The sequence below is a fragment of the Helicoverpa zea genome, chromosome 23 (genome assembly GCF_022581195.2).
Source record: "Helicoverpa zea isolate HzStark_Cry1AcR chromosome 23, ilHelZeax1.1, whole genome shotgun sequence".
Taxonomy (NCBI): Eukaryota; Metazoa; Arthropoda; class Insecta; order Lepidoptera; family Noctuidae; genus Helicoverpa; species Helicoverpa zea.
The window spans coordinates 3,462,126-3,483,106 of record NC_061474.1 but is presented as its reverse complement, the minus strand read 5'-3'; the positions used below and the strand labels follow the sequence as shown (position 1 = coordinate 3,483,106).

Genomic DNA, 20,981 nt, shown 5'->3' with positions numbered 1-20,981 from the left:
GTTATTAATTTAAATTTTCTCATCTCATGTTAAACAGGCAATCTGCGTAGTAAACTGGGACAGCAGTCTAAAATCAGCCAAATTATTTATTGAATAAAACCTCAAACAAGCACCTTATTGGTCTAGATTTAGAACTTTAAATGGCAATCTTTGGTAAAAAAAAATCACTGATATTTGTCAATGAAATACTTACAACTCTAAACCATCTCTAAACACATAAAGTATGAATGAGCCACATTAATATTCTGCAAGCAAAACAAATGAAGAACTATTCAAACATATCTTTGAATGTCTCACTAACAAAGAAAGGCATTAAAATAATGAATATGAATCATTTCACTCATTGTGTTGGACATAAAAGACAGGATGTGTTGCCCCGCCATTAAAAACATATTTAAATACTTCCTTTTGAATGAAAGCTGAATAACTTATTTATGATGTAGATATTGCCAATAGATACATGTCTGGTTTGTTTGATTTTAAATGATTTTTTTTTAAATAAAAGTACCTAACTAGTTAAATAATTTTTAAAATAGAATTAGGGCTACAAAACATCTAACTGAAATGTCCTATGTAAACAAATAAAATAAATAATATTTTACATAGAATATATTCTGAAACATACATTATTTAAAATTACTTAATAACGTATTCTTTACCATTCATTAAATCAAAGTTTATTTCAAAATTAATTGACAGTTAAAAATTAATGAGTTCCAAATTTAAACATAGAAACTAACCTTACATTAGCCACATGATAATCTCTGAATAGGAATAAAAACAAACTTTCTAAAGCTATATCTACTGTGCATTGACCCACACTAAGAAAATTGTGTTCGTTATAGAAAAAACTACTGGGTTACTGGAACCACATTTTTTATTATGATAAGACTGCTGTATCTCAATCTATCGCAATCGCGTGCTCACTCATCATCACTCAAGTTACGAAACGAGACGGTCTTCCATCACAGATGCATTGACATCAAGCTTTCAAAGGAAATAAAAGATATATCATCCCGTTAGACACCAAAAAGATAATTTATAATGTGCCCCACTGAGCGCGTGGTCGTCATAACATATAAATTAAATAACACTTACCAAAACATATAAGGTTGTCACAACAAAGTCAAAATGTTAATGGAAACCGGACACTTTTGCAAGCTAAGTTAAAGTTTTTATTCATAATAACTGCATTAAAGTAGAAATCAAAAACACGTGCAACACAACCACCTCCGCTGGCGTCGTTCGTTGCACTTACTTCTGGGTTGCCATGGTGAAATCCCTAAATTAAAAAATTTATGACGTCAACTCAATATTATTGACAGAATATTGGAAATAATTCTTAAGTATACACATCATCACGTTAATAAAGTATTTTTGAACTTCATATAATATCAATAAAAATATTAATTTATCAGATATCTTTCGTTTATAATCTCCACTACCAAATTATTGTGATTCTTGTCTTGCTTTTTTGTGTACTAGCAATTTTCGTTTTTCAAGTGTCATGTATATTTTCATGATTTTCTTTTTCAGTTCTGTCAGTTCCTAGTTTTCCAGTGCTTTGCTTTATGTTCTATTTTTAAATAGTATATGAATTAAAATTCGTATTAATTTTATCAAATTTTTCTTTATCAGTTCCTTTGTTTTAATTACGTGAATAAAATTGAAGTAAACACTGAATCAAATTCGACGTCAAAATGGTTAATTCTAGTTTAGCGTATGAAATTCTGCTTTATATCAATTCGTTTTACTTCGGACTATTCGCAACATGTGAACTGGGCACTCTCATCCTAAAGTCGGTTTTAATTATTGAGAAATATGAAGTAGAGAAAGATCCAACAAAAATAGGTCGAGATTATGGAGTACTCGTGGGCTTGTTCGTTATTGAAGCAGCCCGACTTATATTGGGGCGGAAAGGAAGTCTGAGTGAAAAAGGTGAGTGAAAGAAGTATTTTTAGGAAAAGCTGACTTGAGAAAACCAAATTAATTATAGGACTTACTCTAATAATTAACTTTTTCAGATTTACCAGTAATATTCTCAGTGCTGCTGACGGTGCCATCAATATTGGGTGTTTTATACCTTCTGATCTTTCAAGTTGTGGTCTTGAGAATAGAGTACATCTGGTGTACCCTAATGTTATGCATACAGACCCTAGAGTTTATATTTGCGTCCATGTTCATAGTGTCTCTCTGCAGAGGACCTTCCTATGACTAAAAAAAGTCATGTTCCTTTTTCAAGGAGCAGAGTGCCTTTAGCACTAATTTTTTTGTGTTATTGAAAACATTTTTTAAGAAAAGTATTTACCTAAAGAGGTGTGTATGCACATTTATACAGTTATCTTAACTGCCTTTCAGTGACAAATAATTTTTAAGAAGCAATTTAATATTCTTACCAAATAAGACCAAAGATTTGATTTAATAATGGAATAAGATCTCATGACATCATTCACTCTACATTTGCAATAAGCATGTGCCAGAAATATAGGCCAAATTAGTAAATATATCTTAAGTAAAATGTTAAACCATATAAAAGAGAATTGAAGTAATTTGTATGCTGATGCAGGCCATGCATAAAATGGCTGTAATAGAGTGATGCCATGCAATATATTTTCTAAATATCACAAGTAAGCCTAAGAATAATGACTGGCTATTTACCTAAATATGTATATTAAAATTGCTTTTGTGTTGTATTTTAGCCATTGCTATTATCCTATTATTTAGTGTGTAAAACTAATTTAGGGAAACCTTTTGAATAATCTTACTAACAACTTTTAAAAGTATAATTTATTCATTTACTTAGTACTTAAGATTCTGATTGAGATCACTCACAAGCAAGATAAAATAGACACTGTTTGGAAAGTTTTTTGATTATGCACTATTTTTGAAAAAAAATAATTGTGATGCACAAAACAATAATGCAGTGTAATGCACAAAACATTTTAAATAACAGAAAATTGTTCAACTTCTGTTACACATACTCAATGAGAGTAAAATAAATTATTTTGTTACTTATATTACAAGACTGTGGTAATATTTACAAACTCCACTTAAATGTAATGGCAATGATTACCTGATATAGAGAAAAAGTATTTTAATCTGTTAACTATTTTAATATTTGAATACTAGTCAATAAATAAGTATTACATTTGTATCACCAACATCATAAATGAAATAAGCATTATAAATTAAAATTACTAGTCATTCATCAATACAATTTTAAAAATCTACATACATACTTATTGTGTTAAACTTTTTTGCAGTCATACATTTTAACATGTTTTTCAGAATAAATATTTAAATTGTAAAATAAGAAACATAGTATTGTAATATTAAGACCATGAAAGCCTTCCCCATTGTTGTTTATATCCATCCGCTAAACGTAACTATAAGTGATAAAGTGGCCTTTATTTAGATATTTATACAGAATAGTTACTATCAAATCTTCCATTGTTCAGTAGATAAATTATACCAAAGTTTTACATTAATGTGTGTGATTATTATTATTTACAAAGAAATGTGTAAGAGGTCTTTATAAAATTTGTAAACCTTAAAATAGTTTTTCAATATATAAAAATATTATTCAAAGATCTATAAGCATTCTAAATTCAAAATATTATTCAAAGATATATAAGTCCAATTTTTAAAACAAAATACAAAAAAATGCTAACATTATATACCTATTTCAATACATTATAGAGTAATAATTTTATAAACACTTATTTATCTAATTATGGGAATAAATATTTATGCAAAGTACTCATAGTTTTATTTTATTTATGAGATCATAGCTTCAAGGAGATACTTATTTCATTGATGTAAATAAACTAACAGAGATTACAAGCTAAGGGTGCTTAGGTGATCTCATCTTGCTTCTGATACTCAGCTTGCAAGTACAAAGGCATCCTACCTTTTGCCATTTTATCTCTTTTATGCACTCGCAATTCATGCCTCATTAAAGCTTTTCTAGTGCCATACTTATTGCCACACATCCTACAACCAAACTCCTTGAGTCCAGCATGATCAGCTTTAAAATGTACATCCATATCTCTTTTTGTGTAAAAACCTCTTCCGCATTCAACACATTTGAATGGTCTCTCCTTCTTGTGAGTCAGAAGATGTCTATTCAAATTACTTCGGGTGAGAAAACGTAACTCACATTTATCACAAGAAAATGGTTTGTGGCCAGAGTGTGTTCTCATGTGTATTTTAAGTGATTCCACAAATCTGCCTCTGTAAGGACATATCTGGCATTGGAACGGTAGATCATAGCTGTGCAGCTGCAGATGCCTCACTAGATTGTCCTTGCGGTAAAGCTTACCACAGATGTCACAGACTAGATGTGATGCAGACTTGTGTCGAGCCAAATGTTTCTGATATAGCTGAGCAGTTAGTAATCTGTGGCACATAGGGCATTGGATACGAATGTTCTTGTGAGACTTTGATTTCTTGTGATTTATTAATTCGTCAAATGTTTTGAAGTACAGCTTGCATAACTTACAGCAATATGATTTCTGTGTTACTTCATCAGTGTTACAAACGCTATCGTCGTCACCAGGCAATGTGTCTAATTTTTCTGCTGAATCCTGGCTAGATGTTTGTCGTAGCACTTTCTGCGTTTCCTGGGCTAATTTTCGGAATGCCACTGCTTTCTCAAGAAAAGCATAACACGCCGTGCATAAACATTTGGAATAGTCATCATTTTCATTGATGTGTATGCCGCAAAATGAAAGAATAGTTTCTTTGATATTGAAAGGGCTTTTTGGATTAAAAATCAATTGGTTACCATCTTTCAGGCATATTCTACACTTGTTATTACATACATTAATCGTACTTAAGTTAGTAGCCTGGAAATTCGTATCTTGATTAAGCAATTGTCTTTGTTTCTTAAGACGTGCCTTTTTGAGAAATTGCAGCATAAAATAAGAGCCAGACATTTATTTAGTTTTGATTTCAAACAAAAAAATAAACACTACAGACTGTCAATCTGTAGGAAACAGATTGACATTGACAGTTGACTATGTCAATGCAGTTGACAGATACCGATTGCTGTCAAAAATGAGGAGAGCAGAGAGCATAGATGTAATCATAGATGTAATATAATAAACAAGATTGCGCACGCTCAAAATACATATTTACGAAAATGAACTCTATTCCAACGCAATAAGGTACTAAATTTGTTGCATAATACACAGAGGCAAATCTGAGCCGAGAGGGATAGTTAGAACGGAGGCCGTTTGTCCCTTTCTAACACCTTGCCAGCATAAAAAAATGTGATCAACAGTTTTGTCTTCCCAAAAAAACAATTGAATCACTTATATTTTTATCTTATTTTAACAATTGTAAGTCTACAAATTAATAGCAATCGCATTAATTTATTCTTATTTATTCTTAAAACATAAACAACATAAATTTTTATTTTGCTTTTTTTATTTTCTAGCGGTAACCCTGAACATTCTTGGCGCGTAATCAGCATTTAAAATGTTGTTTATATTTTTTATATTAAATCAATTTAATCTATTAAAATGGTGAAAAAGTGTTGCGTTTATACTTGTAAAAGTGAATCCTATGGTGAATGCAATATATCGTTCCACAGGTTAGCTAATAATAACATTTTCGTAAATAAAACAACTAGGGTGCCCATGAATTCTTGTAATGAGTCAAAATAAGGGTGATGGATTTTAAAACTGTTGTACTATTGTTATAGCTTCCCAAAAAATGAAGAAAGGCGACATAAACGGCTCAGCAGTCTGTGTGAAGCAAAAATACAAAATAAAACAGTCTTCACTTCGAATCTTCCTGCTTTTATACTGCTAATTCCCGCTAATTATTAAAAGCCTATATTAGTATTTTAAGGTCACAAACTGCATAAGTTTAAATTGCAATACCAATCTGTGTTTAATAATCTTAGCAAATTCGGATTTGTTTCACATAGCTTAATCTCATAGTCACCCTATTAGAAAGGGACAGACGGCCTCCGTACTAACTATTTCACTCGGCTCGTTTTTTGGGTAACAGTCCTGTTTACTATATTATGTCTATGGCAGAGAGCCGCATTTGGATATAAGCCCAAAGGCGCCAAAGATAAATAATTTAAAATAACATCAAATGAAATCCTACTTATATTATAAATGTGAAAGTTTGTGAGAATGTATGGATGTATGTTTGTTATTCAATCACGCAAAAACGGCTGAACCGATTTGATTGAAATTTGGTATGTAGATAGGTGATACCCTGGATTAACACATAGGCTACTTTTTATCAACACACCACGCGGGCGAAGCCGCTGGCGGAAGCTAGTAATAGAAATAAAGTAGTGTCTGATACTATTGTCATCCTTAAGGGTACACCAGCGTGCAAACTAGACAGGCTCTCTACAGTCGGAAAGTGAGGTTTAGATTCTATTTTAGACTTTATTTTAATTAACTAGACTCGGGGACGAAAGCACTAAAATTAAATGAAAATCATCAGTTTCATTTTATATTAGAGGTCAATCTAAAAATTTTTTCACTTACACAATAATAAGTAAGGTTGAATTACAAACGAGAGACTTATATAATTGTACAATAACTGAGAACAACATAATACAAAAATTAATCACCCTCTTCACTTCTATGTTGGGCCTCTAAATAAGCAGGCATTCTGCCAAACAGTAGTTTTTCCCTCTTATGCACATGCCTCTGATGTTTCATCATAGCATTTCTGTATCCAAATGCTTTCCCACAAATATTGCAAACATGGTTCTTAATGCCCAAGTGGTCAGCTTCATAATGCCTTTGTAGCAACAATTTTGTGTGAAAAGCTCTCTTGCAAGCTTCACATTGAAGTTGTGGCTCTTTGTGCTTCAATGCATGACTATTCAAGTTACTTTTGAATAGGAACCTAGCTGGACATTCTGTACACATGTACCGATAGTCCCCTGTGTGAGTTCTCATATGAGTTTTAAGTAGCTCTGAATATCTTCCTCGATATGGACAAAATTGACATTTGTATGGGAACTCGTTTCCATGCCTTAAGCTATGGTTGTGGTAAGCGCACCGCAGTCTGAATGACTTACCACAAACATCACACACATACTTTTTATGATCTGGGTCATGCATAGTCATGTGTTCCTTGTAATAGGAGCGGTTTATGACCTTATTACAAACACTGCAAGTCACTTTAGGTGCATATTTTATTTTTGTTTTAATTTTTTCAGTTTTCACTTGATTAACCTCTTCATTATCCCACTTTTCGGGCTGTTTCGTATCATAGGATAAGCTTTTGTCGCTGAATTCTTGATTATCTTGGTCATATGTTTGTTCATCCAATGATTCTTCCTTTACTGGTTGTTTCAGAATTTCCTCAGATTCTTTGGCAACTTTTCGAAATAATATGGCTCCTTTAATGAACTCGTGGCATATATCACACAAATACCTTGGATGCTCTTCATTTTCAGTCACTGTTATATTGGCGACAGCAGCTAGGGCCTCAACAATTGATTCCGTATCTTCGCTCCCGAAAATCGGCATACAACCTTCTTGCAAGCACACGCGGCATTTTGTGATGATGCCTTCTTTTGATTTTAAAAGTTTATTCTTATTTCGTTGTACATTTTTATAATAATTGAAAGCATTTAATTTCGATTTACTTTTAGATTTTTTCATTAAATAGTATAATGTCAACATGATGAAATTGTTGTTTTATTAAAGCATGCTTAGAATTCTGTGCGAATTTACACTTTACTACTACACAAACCAACGAAGTATTTAGCTATAATAACAAACAACTTTCCACTTTAAATATTTACAATAATAAACTTGACAGCAAAATGGGCAGATCGACAGGACAGCTTTGATCGACAGTGACACATACTTGGTTGACAGAAAACATCTGATATCCGCTCGCTCGCCTGTTTTTTTTAATAATCTTTAATGGCATGGCCTTCTAGCCTTTGTGCCAACCTCGCCTCGTTTGCTCAAATGAACCACAGTTTAAATATAGTGGCCTCCAAGGCCCATACATATTATAGAAATCTGTGAGCCCAGCCAGCACACCGATAGAAACGAGGCGGAGCGCTTTTGAAGACAACAATTTAATATAAACCGTAACTACTACCTTGACATGATGATGATGTCCTTCTATCCGATATAAGACACAGAGTACATTATTACTATACTGGATATAAGATATATAAGAATAGATAAGATAAGATTATATAAGATTAGCCAACTGCACAGCGCACTCACTGTTCCTTCACTCTCGACGGCAATCCGACACGACCGGAGAGAGATCAGGCGATATCAATCACCAACTTCTAGCAGGCTGCTTTATGGAAGTTTCTAACTAAAACCCACAAAGCGATTGTGGCCCGAACCGGGAAGGGAATCGAACCCGAGACGTCGTGCTCAGCAGCCGCGCTTGTGACATATACCTAGACCAACGAGGCAGCACCACAAAACCATTTAATGTTGCAATATGTGGAGTATCCAGGCTTTATACAGGAGTTTCGCAAAAAAAAAGCAAATTGAAATAAAAAGTTTTGATTTTACTTTGAACAAAGTTTAATTAGTCTAAGTCAAATTCATGGTTAATTCAGTAATAGTAAAATAATCAATCTTATACCTTTTGTATCATATAACTCATAAATAATGTGATTGGGATTGTATCAAAGACAAAAATATATCATTAATAATTTCTCTTTTATTCATAAACTATCCTCCAATTTCTTAACTTCAGCCTCTAAGTAAGCAGGTGTCCTTCCGTTCATTTTCTTTTCTCTTTTATGAACATCAAGCTGATGTCGCATCATAGCCTTTCTATAGCCAAAAGCTTTGCCACAAACATTGCAGATATGATTCTTGATTCCTAAATGATCAGCTTCAAAATGTCTTTCTAGAACAAGCTTAGAATGGAACCCTTTCAGGCAGGTATCACATTTGTATGTTGGCTCTCTATGCTTCAAAGCATGTTTGTTCAGATTGCTCTTGGTTAAAAATCTAGCAGGACATTCAGTACACATGTACCTATAATCTCCTGTATGTGTACGCATATGAGTTTTCAAAAGACCTGAATGCCGTCCCCTATATGGACATAGATTACACTTGTAGGGAAATTCAAAACTATGGGTAAAGTAATGTGTTCTATATGAGCATCTTTGGCGAAATGACTTCCCACAGATGTCACATACATATCTTGCTTCAGAATGATCATGGAGAGCAAAATGTTCTTTGTAGTACGCTTTAGTTATTATTTTGAAGCATATTCTACACTGCACCTTGGTAACCTTCTTTCGACGGCTTAGTGCATTTGTGTCATTGCATAATAGATCATTTTCGCTCTCTACAGATGAGAAAAAGTTTTGCAACAATGTTGCTGAGGGATTCTCTGGCTTGTATGATTCAGACCCATCATTTTCTGGTTCCCTAGATTTATTGGAGCACTTTCTAATTTTTGTTGAAGTTCTTCTCAAAATCTGATCAGAATCTTTTGCAGTTTTTCTGAACAGTATTGCTGAATCAAGTAGTTTGAGACAAGAATCGCAAATAAACTTCGGGTATTCGTCGTCTCTGCTTATTACAATATCGCCGAAAGTACAAATATCTACAGAGAGGTCAATTTCCTCGTTACAAATAGGGATTGTGCCTTTTTTAAGACAAATTCTGCATCTACTATCGCTCGTGTGCTGTTCAACAGTAACAGTAGAAGGGAATTCAGGGTCTTCCTCCAAGTTCATCATAAATCTATCGTGTGTCGCTTTTTTGAATATTTTCATTATGTGATATGTCGAAACCATTTCGGTAATTACTTAATTAAATTATACCTACTACGCTTATATCGTAAATTCACACAAATTTATTTGATTTCTGACTCAATATTAATTTATAGGTACCTAATGTGTTTTTATTATTTGTTTTGGAAATCGAAAATAATCGAAATCGCGGGACTGGATGCCGTTGGTTTTTTTTATCGACACTTTGACAGTGACATTACTGATAGTTATGATATTGACAAGCTGCAAAATGCTATAAATTATAATACCGAGTTTACACTCTCGTCTCGCGGCTCGCCTCGCGCCTCGTCTCGTACCTCGTCTCGCAGCTCGCGAGGTAGCGAGTGCCTGTTTACACTCTCGTGCGTTCGGCTTGCGTTGAGCCAGCAACACTGGCATCCCTTTGACTCGTACCCAAAAAACCGCCTCCGAGGCGAGCGCTGCGAGTGGCGAGGCGAGCTGCGAGGCGAGGCGCGAGGAAGCGTTTACACTCACGTTTCGCGGCTCGCCTCGCCACTCGCGCGAGCGTGTAAACCGCCTATAACGATGCGATGTTTACCAATTTTTGGCTCCCAATAATCTAGGTAGGTACTGACTCTCTGTTATGCTACTGCTCCACCTGCGTCTTAACGCGTTAAATTTTGGCATTACGCAGATGTGGCCAACGTTTTAATGTCAATTTATACTAATGGCAATATTAATAGCATTAAACGTTAAGCGATAACTCGGGTGTCGGTTTTTTGGACACATCAAAGGGTTTTAGTGCGTAGCTTAGAGCGCTAAGTGATGTTGGCTACATTAATGCCATCTCATTGCACGCATGCAAGGACGAGTGTAGATACTTTGTTTAAGCGGTAACTGCATTTTACGAGCACGATAATGGAATGGTCAAATGAGAAAGCTTTAGTTTTTAGAATTATTTTGTGTGCCTAAGTTTAACCTCTTTAATGTGTGTTAACGCGTTACTTCATGAGGGATTAACTCTTGCGGCATTGTAACCTAAGTGTAGCCAACACTCATTTTTAATGCAATAAGTAACGTGTAGTTGGCCATTGACATTAACGTTAACGCTAACGCAGGTGGAGCAGGAGCATTAGTAGAGTACAATGTCTTTGGTATGGATGTTCTTGTCTATAGAATATAAATGTCAATGGTAATGGTATATAATGGCGGACAATGTCAATGGTAATGGTATATAATGGCGGACAATTGTCAATCGTGGCGAGCAATCGGGGAGTTGTCGTTTTTTTTGCACATTTCGAAGGAATCGTGGCGTAGCGTGGCCTGTGGTATTTACACAATCGGCCATTGTTTAGTTCTTCATCGGCCGCTAATCAGGATTGTACACTTTTGTGTTACAACGAAAATTTTCAATCGTCCAAAATGTCAATAACGTGGACCAATGAAGAAACTTTTGAGTTTATTGATTTATATCGATCTGAGCCCGCACTTTGGGACCCAAATAATGCACTACACAAGGATAAGAGCAAGGTATGTTCATACTATTTTTATGTTGATAGAAAATATGTAGGTATACCTACTACCTATCTATCTATGAAGGACTTATATTGTTTGTTGCAATTGAATAGGCTCAGAAACGAATGTGGGTACCTACCGATTTTAAAAATACTTTTAGCATTAGAATCCTTCATTATCCCTGATGAAAATAGGCGATAAAACAGCCTCGTCTGAAAATAATCCAAACTAATACCTATTCTATTAGGTATAAATGTGAAAGTCACTCTGTCTGTCTTTCTGACTTTTCTTCACGCCTAAACTACTGAACCGATTTGTGTGAAATTTGGTACAGACATAGTCTGGAACTTGAGAAAGGACATAGGGTAGTTTTTATTAAGTTACAACTACATTAAAAAATATATATTCTGGACATATAGCGCCATCTATTGGTCAAACCAAAAATCTGCCGGAAGTCACTATTCCACGCGAAGGAAGTCGCGGTCAAAAGCTAGTATGTAATATTGTGGGTACGATGTTTTCAGGTAAATGATGCATGGAATCGCATTGCGGACTCCCTGCAAATTCCTGTTTCAGAACTAAAAAAAAAGAAAGAGACATTGATGTCAGCATTTCGGTTGCATTTTAAAAAGAAACAAGATTCGATCCGTTCAAGTGTGGGAGAAGAAGAAATTTATGAGCCAATTTGGATTTTTTATGATGCTATGGAGGCATTTTTGAAAGAAAAATATGTATGCAAAAGTAAGATATCGACAGATGAACAAAGGGTAAATAAAACAATTAGTTTCCAATATTTATTATTGAATAGTAAGTACGTATTTACTCATTTTGTGTAAGTACGTATTTAAATTAAGGGTCCCATTACATATTTTTTCCACAAATTGCTTTGATTTAATACACTCCCTTGGCTTCCTATGTCAGCAAACAAGAAACAGTAATCACTATCTACAAGGGCTAATAAAACGATGCTGAAACTTCCTTTGTAATTAAAATATTCTGATCCGGTATGAGCTGGTGCTAAAAAATTTGGTAATACGCTTCCCATCTATCGCACCGAGGCAATGGGGAAAACTGTATCCTTTCGTTTTGGTCCGGATTTTTCAGGATTTTTGGGAATCTGAAAAAATAATATATATTTTTCAGGCGGTCATTGATGAACAGACAGAAGAAGAAACAAAGAACAAGAATAAAAAGATACGTGTACGGAGGAGAAGTTCAGTTAAGCCACCTGAGTTAGAAAAAACAGATAAGGAAATGGCAAAGGCTTTCAATATGTTAAGCCAGGCTATTCTCAATAAAGGCCAACAAAATAAAATAGAGGACGACTGCGACTTGTATGGGAGGCTTGTTGCTAACAAACTCAGAAAATTTTCAGATGATGAGAGACAAGAAATAATGTACGAAATTGATGGATTACTATTAAAACGGCGTCGCAATTGTACGGCGGAGTGGTAGCCATTGAACCACCAAGTTCGAAGATCTCTAGCGCGCTCGTTGTTACAGTCTAAGAAAATATTTTTAACTGTCAAATTGTGCTTAAAAAGTGGAAAATATTTGCTGTATAAAGTTTTTTTTAAAACAAGAGAAATGGTCCGTAGCGTACTCCTATGGGTCCACAAAGAACCGGGGGGGATGTTAGTAAATGAACCATGTTGTAAACAATTATAATATAAAAAAACCGTAATTGTTCGTTTTAAATGAAAAATAAATATTGAATTTATAAGTTTCCATAATTATTAAGTTTCGGATTATATAAGAACCAATAAATCTGCCCTGAAACTGATTTTTTTACAATAATTCTAAACTTCTTAAAATATACGCAAAAACTATGCGGGAGAAAAGAAAAAACCTTTTTTACTTGCTTATTTATTTATATTAATAAAAACGCTCATAGCATTATTCCCCGCTATTCCTACGACGCAGTTGTACCTTTGGCGTCGAGAAGGGAGATATTGAGGGTCGAGAAGTTAAGTCCCCAGTACACATTGGCCCATGCGTGGCCAATACACGCCATCACCAATGTGTACACGGGGGTATTGGTGTATGTTGGCGGACAATTGTCAATGTTGGCGTGCAATCGGGGAGTGGTAAATATCGTAGGTAAGTATAATATAAATCTATACTATATAATATTATAAAGCTGAAGAGTTTGTTTGTTTGTTTGAACGCGCTAATCTCAGGAACTACTGGTCCGATTTGAACAATTCTTTCGGTGTTAGAAAGCCCATTTATCGAGGAAGGCTTTAGGCTAGGCTTTTTATCCGGGTTCGTGCAGAGGTTCCCACGGGATGCGGGTGAAACCGCTGGCAGAAGCTAGTATAATATATACAAACAAACACTCCCAGCCGTAATTATCTCGATGTCCATCGCAATTGGTTTGCCAGGTAGCAATGAGCCACGAGCCAATATGTAAACACCATTTGATCGTGGCTTACAATTGTGCATTGCAAAGCGTGGCCCATCACAGGCCATTGTGTACTGGGGGCTTTAAACTAGGGTATCGCATGTCTACATACCAAATCAGTCCAGCCTTTTTTACGTGAAAGAATAACAAACGTATATCCACACATTCTCACAAAATTTTACATTTATGAGTAGGATTTAGCAAAATAAATATCCCACAACTAAAACTTACATACCTCAGTACCTACTAAAATCTCAGTATTGAAACTACTCATCAAGAGTTCAATGTGAAAACTGGGTTGGTAGAGCCGGCTGGCGACTAAATAAAACCGATTATAATCAAAAGTGGGATAGTTCCCACACATGAAAAAACAACATAGCACCTTGTTTATTTTGTCATTAGCAATGCCATAAAAATTAACGGGGGATAAAAATGAATCCTCAAAATTATTATACAAAGGAGATTGCCCGTTTTGTAAGGGAAGTTGGGTCCCAGTGAAAAATGTTTGTGCCCTGAAGATTTTTATTTTAACTAATAGGAAAAACATTGCATTTTCATAATCAGAAACCTTTTTTCATTTATTCACCCTGGTTCAAGAGATATCATTATTTTTCTGTTTTAAGAATATAGGTTATAATTAGAAATTGACATGGACTATAGATCACTATGAGCATAGAAATATGTACTGTAAATAGCAGTACCATGGAATTATGTCTCTATTTATGCATAAAGTAATGGAATTGTTATTATGTGTTTCCCGCGGTTACACCCGCGTCCCCGGGAACACCTTTCCATACCCGGATAAATTATAGCCTACCTAATCAAATCTTTCCTCTTTATAATATTAGTATAGACTCATAATTACCGTTATTGATAGTTATTATTATTTTAGTAATAGCAAGGGAAATAAAAAAAAAACAAAACATGAATAAACTATTTATTCTTCATAAAATATTTCGTCCAAAGATTGAGCTGGAGCACTCACATTGTTGAAGCGGCCCCAGCTTAAATACCACAATACTGTCATAGTATGAGCACAACACCCTACCGTACGGTTACCCACTAGACAGTTACAATAGTAAGCAATGATACTTTCTAAAGAATTTGCCCGATCTTCATCTCTACTTATCAACAAATAAGAGTAATATGTTTTATGGCTCACATGGCGGGACTTAATTCTAGTCCTAATTAAATAATTATTTTGACCCAATATTAAGGGCAAATCCTCTTCCAAGACATCATTGCTTACTTCAACATTATAAGTACCATTACTTCTTATGTGCTCCCCATAATAGGATCTAGCCTGTTTTAATTGGTAAGATCCCAATGCAAATCTTCTTAAATCATCTAAAGTTAATCTTGGAAAATGATCTAAATGGGGAGCATTGCTGTCTATGTTTTGGAAAACCGTACGTCTCCTATTGATGTTATCCCTTCGAATAAATTCCCCCAAATAATTACTACTGTTTAATCTCGCCTGAGCAATTTGCACATACTCTGCAGCGTCAGGTCTATCTTCAATTGTTGGGTGGAATTTATTCAAAAGGGCACAAACAATTTTAAAATCATCCATAAGGTGTGTTGATGCTCTGTTAAAATATTCTTGTCGAAACAGTTTGTAGTCTCTTTTGATGCGACCATTTACAATTTCAACTACCCATCTACACATAGTCACACACCTAGACTTGTTTGCTTGGTCAGTGGTCAATTGAAATTCACCTTCCAATAATGACTCAGGCATGTATGTTTTATAATTATAGCTTTGGAGTTCAGGGATCACGTCTCTAAATCCCCTATCCAATATAAAGACATCCCCCTGTCTAAAAAATGAGCGCATTGGACCACTTTCATTACGAAATAGATCACTCATGATTGTCGAGTCATTTTTTGTTGCTTCATATGGTCCAATGCACTCTAAAATATATCCATCACAACATGTGATTAAAAAGGGTTTAACCAAATTATTATATTTGTGTAGACTATATGTCTGTTTCTGATATTTGTAGTTACTACTACTCTGTACATAAACATATGTACCATCACATATGACAATAGCAGGTTTAGAATCTGGAGCCATGCTACTGTCTCCGAATAGACCTTCAGGAATAGTCCTGTTACGTGAGGCCACATTTTGTATATTAGTGTGATTAACTCCCAAATGCATTGGTACAAAATGTTCTTTTAAACATTCCCTAACAATGTTCATTTTTTTTTCTAATGTAGATCGTGGCAATTGAAAAAGAGTTGCCAGTCTTTGGTTGCTGTCCCCTGTCCTAAGTTTAACAAGAAATGTGCTTAATGCAAGGCTAGGATTTCTAACCTTATTATGTAAAGTAGGAAGGCTATTTAATATTTCATTAAACTGCATCTCTGTAAGTCCCAGCCAATAATGGCGTAAATGTGCATCCATTGCTGCAATATTATTAAAATCTAAACTTCTTTGAGAAGCTCTTTCCAGTATGGAAAATATATCATCAACTTGAAAGCTAGTAAAGTCATTTAGGTTGGTAGTCAGTTCATCCCACTGATTGCTATATAAATGGTGATGACAGATTCTAGCATTTAAAGGTATATATATATTGTACTGCAATAACAACAGTTCCTTTATAGTCATAGGTACTAAAAGACGTTCATCATTATCACAGCCTACAAACATACAGTGACGAGAAGCTGCAGCAACTCGTTTATACTTTTGTGAGTTAATCTTAGATTGAACTCGTAATGCTTGTTGTGGTTGAGATGTTGGAGCTGGCATTGGAGGTGGTTCAGGTATCTCGGGGTCTTCTAATGAAGATAGAGCTGCATCCATGACCCTTGCAGGTCTGTTTGAATCTTGAACCTCCAAACGTCTCGTCTCCCGAGTTGCTGCTAACCAGCAAGGAATGCACACTTTTTGTAAATGTGGAACCTAAAATGAAATAGTTGGTATTAGTGAATATCAGAATAGGTACCAAACCCTATATTGTTATTGTGCAAGCATATGAATAAAAATAGCATCAATTAGAAATAAACTATGCAGCATTTTTTCTGAAACATTATTTAGAAAATGTTAAACACAATTGCAGGGTATGAGATCTCAGGTTCAGTTCCAGGATTGGGTTTCTGGGTATTTCCATTAAGATTTCATGAGTAGTAACCAGAAGAGCCTGGAATACTGGGTTTGTGCCTGGTTGATTGCATGGTCTCACCGTTATTACTTAGAACATAACTGACAAAATGTATTGTGTACTGTTAGGTACACCTCTGCCTAATCGTCGTCACGCTTGTGATTGGGGATTATAGGCGTGATGATACAGAATGTTATTAAATAATACTCACCAGATGTGCTAAAGTCCATCTTAAAATCATGCTACGTTGTGGACAGTCTAACTCAACTCTGTGGGTTCTCCGACTTGCAACAGAGATACCACATCCATAACAAACATTTAAGTGACCATATGCAGGTGATATATCCTCGTGGGATCCAGTTATATTTGACAATATCCTTTCTTGCAACAGCAAATAACATTCAATACATAGGATATCATCTGACGTTACCTGGAAAAGATTATATTCTATACTATTCTATATTTATAACTGCTTAAACTTGTAAATACATAAACTCTCATAAAGAACTAAGTTTACAGTGCTAAGTTTACTCTAATCAAATGTTATTTTGAGTTTGCATAATGCATTTAACCACTATATTTATATTGTCCACAATAATTATTATTGTTTATGCACACGATAACTTACAGGTGTAGGCGTTGTCCAAGTTCGTAGAAGAACTGTCATTTGCTCGTTCAACTCCTCAACTGTATACCGGCGTAAATTAGACGCTAGTAAAAGGGAACAGTTAATACAGCGTCGGTAAGACAGGCGGTGTGCCCGACTTCTGGCTGGGGTAGACATAGTTCTGACAAAAACAGTTCGGGAGTTCAATATCACACAAGGATTTCACTAAGAGTCAAATTGTTCTCCAAGAATAGCACTTTATCTCACAAAGAACAGCACAAACAAGAGTCAAGCACTTAGAGTCAATATCTCACAAAGAGGAGTCAATTATCTCACAAAACATAAAGTAAGTACGCGAGGAACTTATTAGCTCAACTCGGTGGTAGCAGAAAGGCACGTATCGTAAATAATAACTAAGTAAATACGGAATTCAAAACTCAACGTATTATACAAAGCAATCACGAACACACAACGAACGAACGTCAAAGTGATGTGACATGCGCAAGTAAATGTTGCCAGAGCAATTATATTTAATCATTAATAAATCGATTTAAGTTTTTAAATTACGTAAGGCTTTTATTTTAATTTAAAATCGCTCTTATCTTATCTATCTTATCTTATCTGTTCAACAATATAGACTTATCATGAATATAGTTAGAATAATAATTAAAAATAATTGTATTTTTTTATTTTTAATAACTGTTTTGTTTTGATATCGATTACTCTATTGATTAAAATACGTAATTTTCAATAGTTATTTGATATCTGGCAACTTTTTTTTGTTTACCAATCAAACGGATGTCGACGTAATGTTTAACTATTAATTAATTTTAACTTTATTCCCAGGGTGAAAGAAATTGTATAAAAAATAATTTGGAAACAAAAAAATAAACAATATTTTTAGGTTATTATTCCATTCAGGCACACGATACCACAAAAGGGACCTGCCCCGTGGCAATCTCCTTTTGTATAATTCAATTCATAAACCAAAAAAATATACAATGTTCTAATAATTATAGCAAGTCAAAACATATCATTAAGGTAATCATTCAGGTTGATTAAATTCTGGTCTCATGTACGAAGGCATTCTGCCTATGTGTATGATCTTATCTCTTTTATGTACTCTTAACTGATGGCCCAGCATATTGTCCCGGTGCCCAAATCCTTTACCACATATCTCACAAATATGACTTTTAACTGCAGTGTGAACATTCTGGGCATGTCTTTCAAGATCCCTTTTGAAATAGAAGCCCCTCCCACACTCCTCACATTTGAATTTGAATATCCCTTTGTGCCTCTCAAGATGTTTAGACAAGTTACTCTTTGTTGCGAATTTGGCCGGGCACTCTGTACATTTGTAATTGTAATCTCCTGTGTGAGTCCTCACATGGATTTTTAGAAGTGCTTGATGCAAGCCCCGATAAGGGCAAAATTGGCATTTATACTTTAACTCACTGCCATGTGTGAGGCAGTGAGTTTTGAAGGCTGATTGGTGTTTGAATTCCTTCCCACATTTGTCACAAATGAAGAGCCTGAAGCCTGACCCATGTCTGGCCAAGTGTTCTTTATACAAGGTATCTCCAATCATTTTATCACAAACAGGACATTTCAGATAGTTGGAGGGTTGTTGAGACTCATCTTTAGTCTTAACTTTTTCCTGACTCGTTTTACTATGCATTCGTCTGACATGATCATTGAAGTAACGGATGCTAAACATCTTCTCACACATTTTACATTCAATTAATCTGTCCGCTTGGTTTTCATCTGAGCTGTGCAATTTCAAGTGATGTTTGAGGTACGATTTGCTTATTTTTTTGCCACAATGTTCACATTCAACTTTTCTATACTTTTTGTTACATTTTTCTTTGTATTTCTCTCTATGTTCTATCAAATGTTGTTTATATGATGTTTTAAGAACAGCAGTATGGCAAACATCACATTCTATTTGATTGGGAAGTATCTTTATGAGACTTTTGTCAGTTTGTGAAGCTTGTTCTTTATCTTTGTCATCGACAATAATCATTATCATTTCATCCTTATTACATTCTGATGCATGGTTACTTTCTTCTTCTTTAAGTAAATCTATGTCTAAATAATTATCATTATCATGATCCTGCATGTCAGTTTCAGAAACTGTAGATGGATACATCGTCTCATCTGCAGATACAGGTTCCTCTTTAATTTGGTCAAAATCATTGAATTCTGATTCAGAGCTGTACACTAACTCAAGATATTCTTTTTTAATGAATAGTTCATCTGAACCTTCTGTGCCGCTATCTGCATTATCATTCCTTTTGAGAGCTTCTTCGGATTCTTTCGCAGTTTTTCTAAATAGCATGGCAGCTTCCAACAAAGTAAAGCAGCCTTCACATAAATATTGGGGTAGGTTATCATCTTTACTGATTTCGATCTTTCCAAAGTCAGTGACATCTTGAGAAATGTCATTAACGCCGAATATAGGTATTTCTCCGTCGTTTAAACACACTCGGCACTTTTCCGAAAGATTTTTCTTCCCGTTAGAGGTTCTAATGCTTGTTGTAGAGCTTTCTGCCTGCGATTTATTACGAGCACGCATCGTCTCGATATTTACAAGATATGAACCGTAAATTTAACTGATTCCGCAAAATTTTAATTAATTATTACGAAACAAAACAGTGTATGCACAGAGTTTACAAAATAACAATGTAAAAATAACTATTTCTATCATTTTACATGCAATAAAAATAATGCAAGCCAGAAGACAGACAGGACAAGCGCCACTTTAGTTAGTTGTCAATGTCATTGTCATTCATCATTTCTTTCTTTGTCACTTGCTGTCATCATCCATAAAAAAATAAAACATTTTGTTACGCTCATAATCGACAAAACTCACAAAACTGCATTTTTAGATACATATTTAGTTTCTAGTAATAAACGAGAACGCAAGATAATTTTTAATTCTTAATGTTAGGTTGACTCGTAACTTTCAATTAAATTTTGAAAAAAAAAAACAAGTGCATTTCATTACAATTTAGATGAAAATTCTAAATTGCAGCATTTATTTATTGCATACTTACTTTATATAAATTATCAAAATATTGTTCCATCGACGAAGGAAATATAGTCCAAGCTAGCAAGTCGGGCGGAGGGCCGCAGAAAGAGGAATCCCCTGTTTACATTGCAGTCGACTATGGCGCCATCTGCACAACTAGAGTTTTACTCCGGGGCAGTGTTAGAGTTACTGCTGGCTTAGGTGATCTTTACACTGCCCCGCATCGCGCTGCATATTGTGTGTCGACGCACCTACGCGCGTTCCTGCGGGAGTCTAGATCTGCATCATCGTGCGGGTTTTTTGCGCACTCACGCGCGTAGGTGCGTTTAGCAGATTCACGCACGGCGTCTCTCATTGAGATCCATTTTCAAATACACACGTCACGCCCATTCAAAATCATGCGCGGCACTGCGGGATTCGGTGTGCCATACCTTGCATCTCGCTCCGCACCTACGCGCGGGGGTGCATGTTTCTTCGCGTGTATGCGCGTGATCCGAATGAACACGCGTGGATGCATTTTCAGTGTGTTGGACTGTGCGTGTTTTCCATACAAACGGAGATATTTACAAGCAACGGAAGAAAGCGCATCCACGCGCTACGCTGCA

The 20,981-nt window shown here is 35.1% G+C and overlaps 7 protein-coding genes and 1 long non-coding RNA gene across 10 annotated transcripts in view; 2 read left to right on the top strand and 6 right to left on the bottom strand.

Moving 5' to 3' along the window:
* LOC124642097 (equilibrative nucleoside transporter 1) overlaps positions 1-1,257 on the bottom strand; it is a 51,439-nt gene extending 50,182 nt beyond the window's left edge. For both annotated transcript variants that reach the window (XM_047180402.1, XM_047180403.1), the window contains exon 1: positions 1,099-1,257. The gene's annotated coding sequence lies outside the window, so the exon portion shown is untranslated. The remainder of the gene's footprint in view (positions 1-1,098) is intronic.
* Positions 1,258-1,527: 270 nt separating this feature from the next.
* Positions 1,528-3,656, top strand: LOC124641960. The gene is made up of 2 exons (XM_047180231.1): positions 1,528-1,938; positions 2,025-3,656. The coding sequence occupies exons 1-2, from the start codon at positions 1,701-1,703 to the stop codon at positions 2,216-2,218; spliced, it is 432 nt and encodes a 143-aa protein (XP_047036187.1). The 5' UTR covers positions 1,528-1,700; the 3' UTR covers positions 2,219-3,656.
* Positions 3,093-4,984, bottom strand: LOC124641959 (gastrula zinc finger protein XlCGF17.1-like). Its single transcript, XM_047180230.1, has one exon. The coding sequence runs from the start codon at positions 4,935-4,937 to the stop codon at positions 3,855-3,857; it is 1,083 nt and encodes a 360-aa protein (XP_047036186.1). The 5' UTR covers positions 4,938-4,984; the 3' UTR covers positions 3,093-3,854.
* A 1,483-nt stretch (positions 4,985-6,467) lies between these two features.
* Positions 6,468-8,099, bottom strand: LOC124641989 (zinc finger protein 397-like). Its single transcript, XM_047180277.1, has one exon. It carries the CDS (start codon positions 7,665-7,667, stop codon positions 6,594-6,596), a length of 1,074 nt encoding a protein of 357 aa, XP_047036233.1. The 5' UTR covers positions 7,668-8,099; the 3' UTR covers positions 6,468-6,593.
* A 407-nt stretch (positions 8,100-8,506) lies between these two features.
* Positions 8,507-10,264, bottom strand: LOC124641988 (zinc finger protein 160-like). Its single transcript, XM_047180276.1, has one exon. The coding sequence runs from the start codon at positions 9,773-9,775 to the stop codon at positions 8,687-8,689; it is 1,089 nt and encodes a 362-aa protein (XP_047036232.1). The 5' UTR covers positions 9,776-10,264; the 3' UTR covers positions 8,507-8,686.
* A 673-nt stretch (positions 10,265-10,937) lies between these two features.
* On the top strand, positions 10,938-13,010 carry LOC124641816. Its single transcript, XM_047180045.1, has 3 exons — positions 10,938-11,242; positions 11,752-11,994; positions 12,371-13,010. The coding sequence occupies exons 1-3, from the start codon at positions 11,135-11,137 to the stop codon at positions 12,680-12,682; spliced, it is 663 nt and encodes a 220-aa protein (XP_047036001.1). The 5' UTR covers positions 10,938-11,134; the 3' UTR covers positions 12,683-13,010.
* LOC124641817 lies at positions 12,008-20,752 on the bottom strand. Its single transcript, XR_006985706.1, has 2 exons — positions 20,402-20,752; positions 12,008-12,344 (listed from the first exon to the last, which is right to left on the bottom strand). It is a non-coding gene; the product is annotated as an uncharacterized LOC124641817 (long non-coding RNA).
* On the bottom strand, positions 14,552-20,117 carry LOC124641814 (zinc finger protein 845-like). Of its 2 annotated transcripts, none has more exons than XM_047180040.1 (3): positions 17,367-20,117; positions 16,950-17,168; positions 14,552-16,539 (listed from the first exon to the last, which is right to left on the bottom strand). In XM_047180040.1, exon 1 carries the CDS (start codon positions 19,918-19,920, stop codon positions 18,391-18,393), a length of 1,530 nt encoding a protein of 509 aa, XP_047035996.1. In that variant the 5' UTR covers positions 19,921-20,117; the 3' UTR covers positions 14,552-16,539; positions 16,950-17,168; positions 17,367-18,390. The 2 variants fall into 2 exon arrangements, with proteins under 2 accessions (XP_047035996.1, XP_047035995.1); XM_047180039.1 differs by having other exon boundaries at positions 17,367-18,306.
* Positions 20,753-20,981: the final 229 nt, after the last annotated feature.

What these genes read in the sequence shown, in the direction of transcription:
- LOC124641960 (XM_047180231.1), top strand. Translation starts at nt 1,701, where the DNA reads ATGGTTAATTCTAGTTTAGCGTATGAAATTCTGCTTTATATCAATTCG. An exon ending in AGGAAGTCTGAGTGAAAAAG is followed by an intron (nt 1,939 to 2,024) that starts GTGAGTGAAAGA and finishes TAACTTTTTCAG; the next exon opens with ATTTACCAGTAATATTCTCA.
- LOC124641814 (XM_047180039.1), bottom strand. Translation starts at nt 17,522, where the DNA reads ATGTCTACCCCAGCCAGAAGTCGGGCACACCGCCTGTCTTACCGACGC. An exon ending in CTTGGACAACGCCTACACCT is followed by an intron (nt 17,169 to 17,366) that starts GTAAGTTATCGT and finishes AATCTTTTCCAG; the next exon opens with GTAACGTCAGATGATATCCT. An exon ending in GATGGACTTTAGCACATCTG is followed by an intron (nt 16,540 to 16,949) that starts GTGAGTATTATT and finishes ATTTCATTTTAG; the next exon opens with GTTCCACATTTACAAAAAGT.
- LOC124641959 (XM_047180230.1), bottom strand. Translation starts at nt 4,937, where the DNA reads ATGTCTGGCTCTTATTTTATGCTGCAATTTCTCAAAAAGGCACGTCTT.
- LOC124641816 (XM_047180045.1), top strand. Translation starts at nt 11,135, where the DNA reads ATGTCAATAACGTGGACCAATGAAGAAACTTTTGAGTTTATTGATTTA. An exon ending in TACACAAGGATAAGAGCAAG is followed by an intron (nt 11,243 to 11,751) that starts GTATGTTCATAC and finishes CGATGTTTTCAG; the next exon opens with GTAAATGATGCATGGAATCG. An exon ending in TATCGACAGATGAACAAAGG is followed by an intron (nt 11,995 to 12,370) that starts GTAAATAAAACA and finishes TATATTTTTCAG; the next exon opens with GCGGTCATTGATGAACAGAC.
- LOC124641989 (XM_047180277.1), bottom strand. Translation starts at nt 7,667, where the DNA reads ATGTTGACATTATACTATTTAATGAAAAAATCTAAAAGTAAATCGAAA.
- LOC124641988 (XM_047180276.1), bottom strand. Translation starts at nt 9,775, where the DNA reads ATGGTTTCGACATATCACATAATGAAAATATTCAAAAAAGCGACACAC.